Source organism: Papio anubis, chromosome 10 (assembly GCF_008728515.1).
Source record: "Papio anubis isolate 15944 chromosome 10, Panubis1.0, whole genome shotgun sequence".
Lineage (NCBI taxonomy): Eukaryota > Metazoa > Chordata > Mammalia > Primates > Cercopithecidae > Papio > Papio anubis.
The window spans coordinates 94206176-94220441 of NC_044985.1; the positions used below are offsets into that span (position 1 = coordinate 94206176).

Consider the following 14266-nt stretch of genomic DNA (forward strand, 5'->3'; position numbering starts at 1 on the left):
ATAAAGTCTTGTGTTTCCCTACATGACGACTAAGTACCTCAGAAATGCTTTTGTCCTAGGCTGGGCAGGTGGCTCAAGCCTGTAATCCCAGCACTTTGGGAGGCGAGGCGGAGGCGGATCACGAGGTCAGGAGATCCCAGAGACCATCCCTGGCTAACGGTGGCTCCATCTCTACTAAAAAATACAAAAACTAAGCCAGGCGAGTTGGGGCGCCTGTGAGTCCCAGCTACTTTCGGGGAGGAAATGAAGAACAGAGAATAAGTGAACCGGAGGCCAGGCTGCAGTGAGCTGAGATCCGGCCACTGCACTCCAGCCTGGTAGACAGAGACTCCATCTCAAAAAGAAATGCTTTGTCTAACACTTACTTGTTGAGTATTAGAACATTAGTTGCAGATTTAATGTTACCATGTTGTAATTTTCATGTGGTTGAAAAGTTAACATAATGTAGAAATGTGAAATTAAACTGGTTGACTATGAGCAGCAGCCCTGCTAAGATCTAGTTCTCAATCCTCATTATTTCATCTCTTGGCTTATTGTCTTTGCTGTCTTCTCCTATTACTCATAAAATTGCCAAATAAGTCCCTGAGGATGCACTAGTATAGGGCTTCTGGAAAATAGTGTTTAGACAGTTTACATCATGGGACCAATGAAGCCAATATATTTGCCATTGTTACAAAAAAAGAAAAAAAAAAGCCTGAGTTCTCTTGTTTTGTTAATTGACCCACAGCTTTAGAAGGAAGAGGGCAAATTTGGATGAGAAACAATGAGAAAGCAAATTTTCAGGGGACTAACTTGTAGGTTTTCAGTTTAAATGATGCTTAATAGAACAGAGAAGATATGAGAATTTTAATAACTTTGAATCCACAGTGGGAACTATCTCGGAAAAAAAGAATGACATAAAAATTACTCTTTTCTATTCAGAGAGTGTGAAGAGGAGGAGAAAGGCTAAGATCTTTTCCAATGCAAAATTATTAAAAAATATACTGTAGGTAAGTCACAAAAAAACAAATATCTTGAAGTTTTCTCTGTTCATGAGGTTACAACTGTGGTGCAACTTACTGTGCCTGTCATCATTTTCCTCCTAGTAGGAGGAGAAGCCAGGGAGCAGTAAACTAGAGCTGGCCTTGCCAATGGAAACTAACCTCGTAGAGTTAGCAGGACCTTTCTAAGCATCATTTGGGAACCTCTGTGTGGCCTTTGCACGGTAGTGTCCTCCCCATGCCTCACTGCCTACATCCAGAGTCTTGATATTACCATACATACCTTTACTTCATTCAAATAAGAGAAATAAATGTAACTCTGCATTTATCCTCAGTATTATCATTCAATAAATAGACTTTGGGTATGAAGGACATTTTCATCATATGTACCAGCACACAAATTGTAATTTAGAGATGAAAACGAGTATTCTATAATTTGTCAAATCTCTGTTGTGCTAAGTCACACTAACTAGCTGTGTCATAAAAAGTAGTGGCACAAAGTCATCCCAAGTAACTCAGCAAAAGTTTTCTAACCTCTGCATATATATTTTACGATTATGCCTCATTTAATTCCCCCCTTTTCTATTCAAAGCAGAATTGGTCAGCAGGAAAATCAATTTCTAGAATTAGGCCTTTAGTTATTAACCCCACAGCAGATTCTTATATTATGAGATGGTTAATACACTGTTGTTCTTGAAGCCTCGTAGATTTCTCTTAATTCTATAATGATCAGATTTAAAAATATTTTCCACTTATAAATCTCTATTATGAGACAGTAGAGAAAATCTTGTTTTATCCAACAATGAGGAAAAAGGAACAAAGCCTAGGAAATGGATGTATAGAGAAAAAAACCTTCAGTTGCCATTGAGGGAAAATATTTCTCAAGTTTAAACCAAACCAAACAAACAGCACATGATGATATATAGTCCTAATAAAATTTTATTGAGAACCAGTAAGTCAAATCCTTTACAGAACATAAAAATACATATGATCCCAGCCTTTCCCATTAAATGATAATATAACATTTGGGCAGTTTCCCTGAACATCCCAAACAGTTTGCTTTATAATTAGAGAAACAGTTCGTCTACAGCTCAACAGTACAGAAAACACAGGAATGAGGTGCTCTTATTTAGCAGAAGCAGAAATGAAATTGCAATTCAGTGTAAATAATAAAGGACTATAGATGAGTTCTAGTAGCCAAAGGAGTATATGCGTAAATAGTCACTCTTCACATTTTCTATTTCTAAAGTAGCTAGTAAAAGGCAGGATCATCATAAGATCAGACAAAAATTAACCTGACGACATGGTAGCAGAGTATGTCTCTCAATTCAGTTATTTAGGAAATGTTAATAAAGAAAGTAACCCTAGATCCACTTTTACCTAAAACTCTACCTACCATGAAGGTTTTTGATATCAAAGAATTGGAACTGACATGAAAGATAAAAAGAGAGCCGCATGAATCAGGATTAAAGACTGACAACTCAGGCCACACTATAGTCCATAGTATCTATGGAAATAGGATAGTAATAATAATAGTCCATGGTATCTATGGAAATAGCCAGGATAATGTTAACATTTTTTGCAAGATGAAAAGTTAACTATTTGCAATTTCTAAATTACTATAGAAACAGAAACGTGTGATGGGATAAATGAACGCTGCTTGGCAACCTTTGAAGGTTTATTACCTAGTCCCCGTACAGAGATAAGAGATGGTGTTGAGTTTTCTAGGAAGCAACTTCTGGGAAGGATTTTTACCAAGAAGAAAAATATCCAAGAGAAAAATATAACAACTAGAACTGAAACAATGATGCCACTACCTTTTAAAACTAAGAAGCCTAGTATAACAGTTTCTTTAGTTACTACCATGTTAGGGGATTGTCTCAGCGTTGTAGGCTTTGCCTGAGTTTAAAATCCCATCAAAACTTTTTTGCTCTTAAGCATAAATACAACAAATAGCATACATATAAAATTGTGCCAGTTTAGTAAGTTTTCAAAAGCTTAAAACAAACTTGAATTGTGTTTGTGTGGATGAATTTGCTAGCAGATGACTGTAGCTAACCCATTTATGCTGGGGGTTGCAATTTTTTGTGTGAAAAATCAGACCTTGGCAATGACTTTGAGCAGTAGGATGTAAATGACTCCCACAAGCTTAGTGTTCCAATAATGGAACACTAGGCATAAATGGGTTAACAAGAATCTTAATTGAAATGTTCTTCTCCCTGCCTTGAAATCTTCCTGGGGTTAAGTATTGCTATCACGATACTTGGAGAACTGTGATCAAGTCTCCTTTGGCTCAAAGAAAGTGTTCCTTTCCCTTGCTATTAGTAACGTAGCTAAAAGCATAGGCACAGTAGAGTAAGACATTTAACTAAACCAAATGAGCTTTATTTTTTCAGGTTGAACACCACAGACAAAGGCAAATTAGCTTAGCTTTGCTGTGCACTACTTTTACTTCTTACTGTAAGTGCTGATGTTGCTGACTGAAAGCTCGTGTCACAAGAAAGGCAGAGCATGCACACGCTTACCAGTAGCACTTCAGCAATCTGAGAGGCACAAGGTAGTGCCGACTTACACAAGTCAAGAAGGAGGAAGCTGATCCTAGAAATTGAGCAGTGGGCTGCTTTTTAAATCCTACTGCCAGTGGCCTTTAAAGGGTCGATTTCCAATAATATTAGCTCTTTTGGTGCTAAACAGGAGATAATAGGAGACTGCTACCTGCAGGAACCAGCACACACTCAGTAGGGATTTGGTTTGAAGTTCCAATAAAAATAGCATGTTTTTGTCACCAAGAGAGCTGTGAAATAGGCACATTTAAAATACTTAGACCCTGTTATTTTAAAGCTACAATTTTTTTGCAAAATCAGTTGCAAAATCTCCTTTTGCAAAATCAGTTGCAAAGAGAAAAAACAAGCCAGGCAAAGGCAGTATTGGAAGGAGGAGGAGTAAAAGCTTCTGAGTCAAAACATTTGTACGGGATTTGAAGCACCAGGGAGTCTTTATCTACTACAGAAAACCTGATTCTGTGGTCTCAGAAACTGATGAATTGTTAAGCCTAGGATACACAAAGATGCATTTGTTCTAAGCATGAACTCTGGATAATACCTCCTCAACAAAAAGCATTTCTATTAAAAGCTTAGTGTTTTTGTTCAAGTTATTGGTTACATAGTATTCCCTTTCTCATCCCCCCTTTTTAAACCGAAGTAGAATACTGTACTATTTAGTGAAAAGATCAAAGTTCAGATAAATTGATAAGAAGGAAAATATTTTATGGCTTATACCAAAGAGTCAGCACTAATGCATAGTCACTGTAAAAAACTCAAAGTTTAGAAAGTCAGTCAGAGTGGGCTGAAATCCTAGGTCAAAGCATACTCATACATAGAAAATTAGCTTCCTGATCTTAAATGAATACTGAAATAGTTCCAAAAAAACCCAGATTATTTTAGAGAAAACACAAACTGTTATTGTTAGCTTATCTTGAACTAACCTTCAACTCAGAATTTTCACAATGATCATCACGTTTTATACATTTTTGATTAAAAATGTTGGCTTCTGAAGCCTGTATGCCTTGCTGACAAAAACAGGCAAATCTGAAAGTATGTTTACCTCTAGTCTAAATAGGCATCAAGAATTTTAAAAATGATATTTAGGTCCCAAGTCCAGATTGCAATTCTTGGAATTTTTCTCCTGGAAGCATTTAGTTATATTTTTGTCCCTTTCAAAATGAAACACCTAGAGAAAAGCAAGTCATAAAACTGTTTGCCCTCCAATTGGAGGAAAAATATTAAAGAAAAGTGAAGTGCAATACCCAATAATAGTCACATATTTATTTTTATCTATATTGAGTTTCTTTTAAACATTTTTAGAACAGTAACAGATGGTTATATTCATAAACTTAAATAAGATTTCCTCCAAGTTCTGGAACATATGTATACAATCTCAAAACACTGTACATATCACTCACTCTCCCTTTAGGAAGAAATGGAAATTAAAGTTAAAAGACTTCCTTGGATACTTTTAAGTAAAAGTAAATGATAATGGAAATGAACCGAATGAAAGACAAATTCTGAAAAAAAGCTAACAAAATCAAGTCCACAGTTTGACTCTTTGTTTCCTTGGAAAGCAACGAAAGCACTTAGCTTGGGTTTGAATATACAGAAAGGGTCATGCAGTGAGTTACAGGTGGCATGCTTTCCTTTCAGAGTTCAAATGCAGGGAACCTGGCTTTTGTGGGGACTAGCAGGTCAGCCAGGAAATATATTGTTCCAGCCATTCCTGAAGAAACAGAAAGAGGCAAAAGTTATTATACCAAATGACTCCATTTCATAGGATGGCTTTTTTTTTCCTCCAAATCTTTATAGACAAAACAAGTCAACAGCATTTCAGCCTATTCAAACACACAAACATCAACAAAGGGTGCCCACCCGTGACAGCCTCGTCCCTAAGGTCTGGATCAAGGCTATACTGGAGGGGAGGGTGGGGATGTCCTCTTGGCCCTCCTCCTTCAGCATCCTATGGCTTTTTCCCCACCTCACTGACACCCCCCGAGAGCAGTTACAACTCTGCAAAAACGAAGGATGGCTCCATTTTTAACATTAACAACATCACAATATTAATGGCAATGATTTAAATGAAGTGTAAATCTATGTTTACAGACATTGTAGTTCAACATTAGAAGAGATCACTAGTGAGGTGCTCAGCCTTATATCCCGGTAGAAGACTGGAGAGAGAATGGAGCCAGGTAAGTTCAAGTCACAGCCCTGCCATTTACCAAATGTAAGCTCCTGAGCCTCAGTCTCCTCGGCTGTGACATGAAGGTAGTAGTGCCTGTATGTTTTTTGCTGAATGATTTATGATGGCATCTGCAAAATGCCCAACATGTGCCTGGCTCCATAAAAGGGAGACACCCGATGACTACCAGTATTGGGACTGTGGTAGCACACATGCTAATTGATTTTTAATATCGATTTAGCATGTTAGGAAATAAAGTAGTTAAGAATAATTTAATTTTTTGATAAAACTTAAATTCAAATACATTAATTAGCAAGCAGAGAAGTAGATGCTGATATTATAAGGCAAATAAATAAAGTGTACAAAATACCTTCAAAGAGAGAGAAAGGGGTGTCTGGTGTTCTGCATCCATGTTCTCCATACTCTAAGCACCATTCAGCAAACTGAAAATGAGACCAAGTTAAATTAGTATAGTGATTTCTTCCAGAGACCTCCCGAAAGTTAAGAGGTTGTCTCTACAAATTACTCTGAAAAGTCAAACACTACCTTCACATCAGAGAAAGGAGATTAATGCAGAGTAAAGGATGGTCTGAGAGAGTACACAGCATGGGAGGAATTTAATGAGCTGTCTGAGTCACGTATCTCCAAGGTTATTTAAGAAGAAAGGCACTAAATCACCCTACGTCTTTATTTTTTCTCCCACAAATGCTGCTGAGTAGAATTATGTCCCTTTAAAGGAATGCTAATTTAATTGAAAGGTTTTTGAAGGTTTTCCTTAAATAACTGTATTTGTTATCCAAGACCTATGATTTTAGGGATAAATGAAATAAATCAGATGAACTAGAACCCTTTCTACAACCTCCTGGGAGACCTGCTTTTTTTTCTTTTCTTTTTTTTTCAAGATGGAGTTTCACTCTTGTCACTCAGGCTGGAGTACAATGGCATGATATCAGCTCACTGCAACCTCCGCCTCCCGGGTTCAAGTGATTCTCGTGTCTCAGCCTCCAAAGTAGCTGGGATTATAGACCTGCCACCACACCTGGCTAAGTTTTTGTATTTTAAATAGAGACCACGTTAGCCAGGCTGGTCTGAAACTCCTGACCTCAGGTGATCCACCTGCCTCAACCTCCCAAAGTGCTGAGATCACAGGTATGAGCCACCGAGCTGCTTTCTATTTGGTGGTTCTGACTCTTACCTTACAGGCCCTATACAGGTACTTCATATCCTGCGTGAGGTTGTAGAGTGTCAGGAAGGCATAGGCATTCCCTGCAGCACCGTGGCACAGCCCATATCCCTTCTTCAGCAACCCATATTGCCAGATCACATCAGCACACTGATAGGCATCACAGAGATACTTTTCCTCTCTGAATACCTGCAGAGGCAAAGGACGTGCATTCTATTACACGGGATATAAAAGAAAGTTCCATTGATACTCCTTCCTGATAGGTAAGGAGGAGAGAGGGAGATGGCTTGGCAAGAAAGGATAAAGGATTTAGTGACAGAGGGATGTGTTATATTGCTAGTGACAATTACTAAAATCTACTAGTTTGGCTTTTTGTTTTTTAAATTGTGCATGACTTTGGTATGTACAGTCTAAGTTTTCTGTGCATGTGTGTTTATGTGGATGTTACTGAGGAAGCAGCATTATTTAACTTGCAACTTGCTGTTAGCATGAGTGACTTTCCAAAGAACACATGCTCTCTTCTTTGGTAACTATGATGTCCTCTTCACTATTAGGAAGTTTCTTTAAACACTGGAGAACAACTGTTCTTTAGGAAATATGCAAATTGAGTATAAAACATTAGATTTTGTCAGAAAAATAGAGATAGACCTTTACATTTTTTACGGCCTCCTGTATCTTCATCAAAGACTGAGGAAATATTCTGAGTAAGTATTTTTAATAGCTCATTGCAACTTAAGTGTTCTTAAAAGTAGGATAAGGCAGTTTAAAAAGTTTTTCCAGTATTAATGTGTCTAATTCTCTGAAATGTAGAATTTGATACACTGGCAGCTTATTTATGAGATGCCAGTGCCCAGCAATAATCTGCAGAGTTGTAATTTGTTGATTTGGCACCAATGGTCATAGACATCTTTTTTTTTTTCCTCAACTACAAACCTTTGATTGCAGTTCTGTGAGGGCATGCTTTTTATTAGTGTTATTTATGCACTACAATGGAATCGTACAATATTTGTCTTTTTATATCTGTTTATTTCACTTAGCATAATGTTTTCAAGGTTCATCCATGTTGTAATATGTATCAGAAAGTCATTCTTTTAATAGCGGAATAATATTCCATTGCATTGTGATATGTTCCATTGTATATATATTTTCTTTATCAATTCATCTCTTGATGAATACTTGGATTATTTTCACCTTGTGGCAATTATAAATAATGCTGCTATGAATGCTGGTGTACAGTATCTGTTTGAATCCTTGGTTTTGGTTCATTTGGGTACACACCTAGGAGTGGAATTGCTAGACAATATGCTGGATCATAAACAATATCTCATTGCAACCTAAATGTTGTTGAAAGTAGGTTATGAAACCATGCCTGCTATGGTACAGAGAGATGGTGAGAATGAATTATAATTCATTTAGCAAAGTGATCTTAGGTCCCACAAGAGATTTATTTATTGTTCCTTTATGGATTAGGGTAAAACTAATTTTAAATTATAAATTTTTGGTTATTAAAAATTTTTTTTCAAAAATACATACAGTACCTTATATGCCTGGATGAGCATGTAGATGACCCCAGGGGCGCCATGGCACCAATGGACAAGCAGATCTCGATTATCACCTATACACGGAGGGTAATTGCCAGAAGGGAACTTCAGCTGGCAGACGTAGTCTACACTGGGCTTGACCAAACTATGTAACTTCCCTTGGCTCACTTGAAGGCTGGGCTAAAAATGAGAAGGAAATTATTAGTTCTGCTGAAGCAAACAAACCTTCCTAGGTCTCAGTATATTTAAACCAGAAAAAAAGCATGGCTAAGAGGAAATGGAAGGTCATTAAGAGGTTTTGGATTTCATTCAATTTTTCCACCTATTGGATGCCTTTATTTTAATCTTTTGTGATTTCATTTAAAAACTTTATAAACAGTGGGACAAAGTAAAATTGGGTTACTAGCTAACTCTTAGGGTCTTTTGAATATATTGTTTTTGTTTTTTATTTGAGATGGAGTTTCACTCTTGTCACCCAGGCTGGAGTGCAATGGTACGATCTTGGCTCCCTGCAACCTCCATCTCCTGGGTTCAAGTAATTCTCCTGTCTCAGCCTCCCAAGTACTTGGGATTACAGACACCTGTCACCACGCCCGGCTAATTTTTGTATTTTTAGTAGAGACGGGGTTTCTTTCCAAAGTCAACACCTGAGAATGTGAGTGTAAGAGAAGTTTCCCATGGTTTCCATATATAAAGCAAGCTTTAAAAGTCACAAAGGGATGCACTAGACAAACCAAGCATGACTTTCGTTATTACATTTAGAGAGGAGATAGGTGGTATTTTCAATAGAAAAAGGATACTAACAAGTTAAGAGACCTGGAATCTAGATTCCAAACTATAGCATGCCTCTAGATCAGGTCTGTCTTTTTGCAGAGCATTTAGGACCGATCTAAATGCCACATTATTTTGATATAACAACCTATAGATCCAAAGGACATACTGACATAAAGCATATGAGCTACCATTTTTGATACATGTTTTAGTTTCTCCTTTTGGTCCTGTTCTTAATTCAATGACTGCTAATGTCTTTAACAGAGTCAAAGTGCTGTTATGCTAGGCAAGGTGTGGGGCATGTGGTGGTAAGGGGTGGCAGTGGTGTGAAGCACAGGCAGGAGGTGGTTGTGGTGGGGTCAAAGTAATGTTGACAATACGACTTCCACAAGATTCTGAAAGTGCACTGAGTTATTTAAAAGACAGATTTCATTTTATACGAAGAACAGCATTAAAGCTCAAAGTGTTACAGTAGAATGAGTGGACTCTCTTCAAACTTGCAGGAATTACCCAACATGGCCTAAAAATAATGATGTTTAATTTTATGTTAATGAAGGGGTACCTACTAGAATAGACTTTCAGGATTAAAAATTAAATCATTTCGTATAGATGATAACCTGCAAATGAAAAAATCAATACTTGGGTTTTCAGATTTCTTACTACAGCTAACACAAGGAGACAGAGTATGTCTCATGATTATTTGTTTAAATGAAAGTTTGATGAGGCTGTCTAGTCACTAACTATGTCTCCTGATTATTTGTTTCAATGAAAGTTCAATAAGGTTGTCTAATCCTCTTTGGAGAGGGCCTCTAATATGTTTGATTCTAACTAACCTTGAAACTTCAGAAGACTCTTCTTTCCTGAAAACTTTTAGGAATCTACATTTACTATTGGGAATAGAGAGGAAGACATGCACCAGAAAAATAAAGAAATTTAAGTCTAAATGTCAACATCCTAATTATATAACCTCTAATTGAAAAGTGTAGAATAAATACGCCAGTTAGTCTCTGATTGCCACTAACACTCAATGTGTGACTCTGCATTCAAAAGTAATAATAACCTTGAGTTTTTCAGTTCTGTTGTCCTTGTTTATTTATAGGGAGAGGGCAGGTCCAACACTGATCTTGCATTATAAGAGTCAGCTACTCAAAGAGCTGGTAGTATGTATATCCAAGCACTCCTGCTGAACACGTGAATGAAACACTTTTATATGACAGTGTGCCTTGGGAAGGTGACAGGGGTACCTCTGCTGCCATTAAAAATCAATTGCCATGAATTCTTATTCATAAGTGCCAATTTCTCCTTAAGGAGTGCTTCAGAAGTCTCCCAAAATGATGCTCTCATGAGAAGTCCTCTTCTGATCTCTCCCAAGTTATGTTTGCTGCAGTAACTGCTATTTGTCTTTAGTCTATTTGACTCTGGTTGATGTGCCCCAATAGTGTTAGATCCTAAGAACTGTTGGGCAGAGCATATTCAGCTGTTTTACAGGTAAGTAAAAGTCTCCTCAGCTTTGCTCTCTAAGTAAGCATTAGGCAACAAGCGCTCATTTGTTTTCTATTGATTTTGTTCCTATGACTGGAATTTGTTGGAATTAGTTGTGCCTTTTAATGTGGAATAATATTTTTAATTCAAAGCACTGGCTGCAAGAGCAGAGCAGAGCAGAGGTGCTTCATGCAGAACTATAGGTCAAAATACTTTAGTTTGCACAAGTGATGCTAAGTGGGCAAGTAGGGTAACCTGTAAATCAAACTTCATCTCAAAATGCAAGGCCTTTAATGTTTATACATTTTTAAAGGCACCTTCGTAAACATTACTTTTTTTTGTCTAGGTCAAGTTAATTACGAGGAGAGTACTGTAATGCAGAAGTTGACAGAATGACAAACTAATAACTAGAACATCTGTCTTCTCACCCATGATAGTACATGGGTCAGGAAGGACATTTTAAAGTTCCACCACAATCACTCCTTACCTGCATCAGGTAGTAATAAATTCCAGCCAGGCCATGAGCAGCCCCTACATAATATTCCTGGTACCATTCATACATCAGTGGAGACTTTGCCGTGAAGTTTCTCTTCCTAGCTAGGTTTTCTCCAGAGGTTAAAATTGTTTCACAAATCTGCAGAGAGAGAACCAACCAAAATCACAAGTGAAATGAACAAAAACCTTCCTGGAGGAGGTAATGACTTTTTTGCTAAGGGGTACTGAGGAACACGACAAATTAGACACTAGCTTTCAGCCAGGGAAAGGCACAGTTTAATTCTTCATCAGAGAGTGGGACTATATTCAGCCTAGAACGGGGAGGGCATAGAGGAGCATGAGCTCTTTGCATTACAGTTTACAAGAGTTCACCTGTCAAAAGCGTAAACTCCTCTAGGCACCACCAAAGCAGACCCTCCATCTGGGAGGTGAAATTTGGCTCTAATCTTCTTTGGAGAGGGCCTCTAAATTCTGAAATGGAGCAGACTGGCCTTCTGACCGAGTCAGAAATGTTTCCAACAGCACTCCGTAGGAAGCTATTGGTTCTTGGACTGTGCCCAACCTTTAGAGGTCCAGATACACCTTCCTTTATTTGGAATGTGCTAACTGGAGAGACACAAACAATAGTTTAGGCAGACAGTAAGTAAATGGGATCCTAAAGAGACTCCTAAAAACACAAAAACGTGGTACCTGCTGAATATGGCTTTGAGGAATCTTTTCCACTCCAAAGTTCTTATTGACAAAAAGAAGAGCATAGATGTAGCCTATTCGCCCGTACAGCATTTCATTTGGAGCATGAGGATCAATCTTATTTAGGTGAATTAGCCTAAAAATAAAAATACATGCCCAAAATAATTTGAAAGGAATCAGGTATTGATGTACACTTAAAAATGGTACATTGAAAAAATATACATGCACATACAATATGTGTTTATACATACATAATATCTATCTATAGAACAGTTACGGTTCACAGATTAGCCCTCCATTAAATTTCTTCACTTAACAATGGAACTGACAAATACATTCATAAAACGAAAGAATACAAACGTATGGCGGAGGTTATCCGAAATCTCCCTAGTTCCTCATGGAGGCAGGCCCTAAGGTGAGTATTTTAGCAGTTGGGGTCAGAGAAGCCAAGAACTGCTGGCCCTGAGGCATTTAGCCCAGAGAAGGGACTAGGTTAACAAATGGCCCATCACCTCCTTCCTTGGTTTATTTCTTAATGTGTCACCAGGCCTACCTGAAGTAGGTCTCATCCACCACAGTCAATAATACATGTAATTTTTTTTTTTTTTCTTTTGAGACAGTTTCACTCTTGTTGCCCAGGCTGGAGTGCAATGGCATGATCTCGGCTCACCGCAACCTCCACCTCCCAGGTTTAAGCACTTCTCCAGCCTCAGCCGCCTGAGGAGCTGGGATTATAGGTACGCACCACCACACTCGGCTAATTTTGTATTTTTAGTAGAGACGGGGTTTCTCCATGTTGGTCAGGCTGGTCTCCAATTCCCGACCTCAGGTGATCCGCCTGCCTCAGCCTTCCAAAGTGCTGGGATTATAGGCGTGAGCCACTGCAACCGGCCAATACATGCAAATATTAATAGCACAGAGATGTCAGTCAGGTCTCCATCTCCTCAGTCTCCCAGCCTTCTAGTTCTCCTCAGAAATCACCATGGTTACCATTTTTTTGTGTGTGTATTCCTAGATTTTATGTACACATAAGCATAGATATACATATTTATAAATATTCTACAGTTTGCTATTTAACAATACATCTTGACAATGATTCCGTAACAGCACACAGAGTAGTCACGTTCTTTGTAATACTTGCATAGAACCCCAATGAATGAATGTATTATGGTTCATTCAGTCCCTACGGATAGACTCAGTTCAGCTTCTCAGAAAAAGTTACTTTCAGTTCTGGTTTCAGGTAAGATGGAGTAAACACGCTCTGCACCTTGTTTCTCCCCCAAATGTGGCTCTAAAACCTGGACAGGATAGAGCAGCTATTTGCGGTCTCTGAGAAGCAAATAGTAACACACAAAAAGAGGAAGAGGACAGGAATCTGAAGTACCACCAAACCAGTGGTGAGTTTACCGTTTTTCCTCTCTGGTATTCCCCTGGTCTGAACTCAGTATAGCCCAAAACCCAAAAGTAGGCACAAGTAGGCTGACAGAGACCCAGAGGAAGCCCTCTAGTGCTATCTGAACAAACAGAACTCCTAATATCAGAGAGAATGGGTTAACCCTCCATTTTTCTTTATTTTCCTTTTCTCAGTTCTCTTGTGCCCCAACCTACAAGCAATCTCATGTTGGGAGCAGGTACAAAGGCAAGGGGAGCCCTGGGAGCCTAAACTCTGAGGAAGGGAAACCTCCCCCCAGATTGGAGGACCTGCAGTCTCAGGAGGGGACTGTAAGCCCCCATTGCTTTACTTCTCTGTCCTCCACATCACCTGGCCCCAGATGCATGCAGTCATAGATGTGGCAGAGCAGGGTCATCAAAGCCCCAGACTTTTCATCAGAGATCAAAAAGGGAAGCCTCAGGAACCAGCAAGTAGGGGAGATCACAGAGGGAAGTCAGTTTAGGAAAGTAACTGTATCTGGTAGTTTGACCTCTGAGAATGAACCTTTTTCCCTTTTTGTGGGGAGGGGAGTGGGCAGCAAATATGATAGGGAAGAAAAATGTCCTTGCTATTTTAGAGTTTTTGTCACATGAAATTTTGAAGTGCATCTCAATCATCCCTAAATTAGCCTATAAATTTGATATGATCCCATTTAAAACATTTTACTTTTTGGTGAAACCAAACAAAATATTGGCATAAAGATCCAATGACACTCTGGAAAACAGTAGTAATGAGACGACATTAGCCCTAACAAATGTTATCAGGTAGCTTAGGACACTAAATCTTTGTTCTTAAAATTTTTCATCTGTGAAATAAATAGTCCCTTCTGGTTTAGAAGTTATCTTGTTTATCTATAAGGAAATTTACTTTTAAAGTAGTTAAGTATAAGCAGTGTGCCGTGCCTGTGCATGTCTGTCATCTAACTTCAGTCTATACACTAGGGATGGTTAATTAGCATTTGAAG

At 38.4% G+C, this 14266-nt stretch overlaps 1 protein-coding gene across 3 annotated transcripts in view; it reads right to left on the reverse strand.

Annotated features, from left to right (window-relative positions):
- Positions 1-1901: 1901 nt before the first annotated feature.
- LANCL1 (LanC like 1) overlaps positions 1902-14266 on the reverse strand; it is a 47318-nt gene continuing 34953 nt past the window's right edge. For all 3 annotated transcript variants that reach the window (XM_009182974.4, XM_003907901.3, XM_009182973.2), the window contains exons 5-10: positions 11871-12006; positions 11173-11319; positions 8430-8612; positions 6904-7080; positions 6079-6151; positions 1902-5252 (exon numbers count right to left, since the gene is read on the reverse strand). In XM_009182974.4, coding sequence (XP_009181238.1) covers positions 5176-5252; positions 6079-6151; positions 6904-7080; positions 8430-8612; positions 11173-11319; positions 11871-12006 — 793 coding nt within the window. In that variant the 3' untranslated portion in view covers positions 1902-5175. The remainder of the gene's footprint in view (positions 5253-6078; positions 6152-6903; positions 7081-8429; positions 8613-11172; positions 11320-11870; positions 12007-14266) is intronic.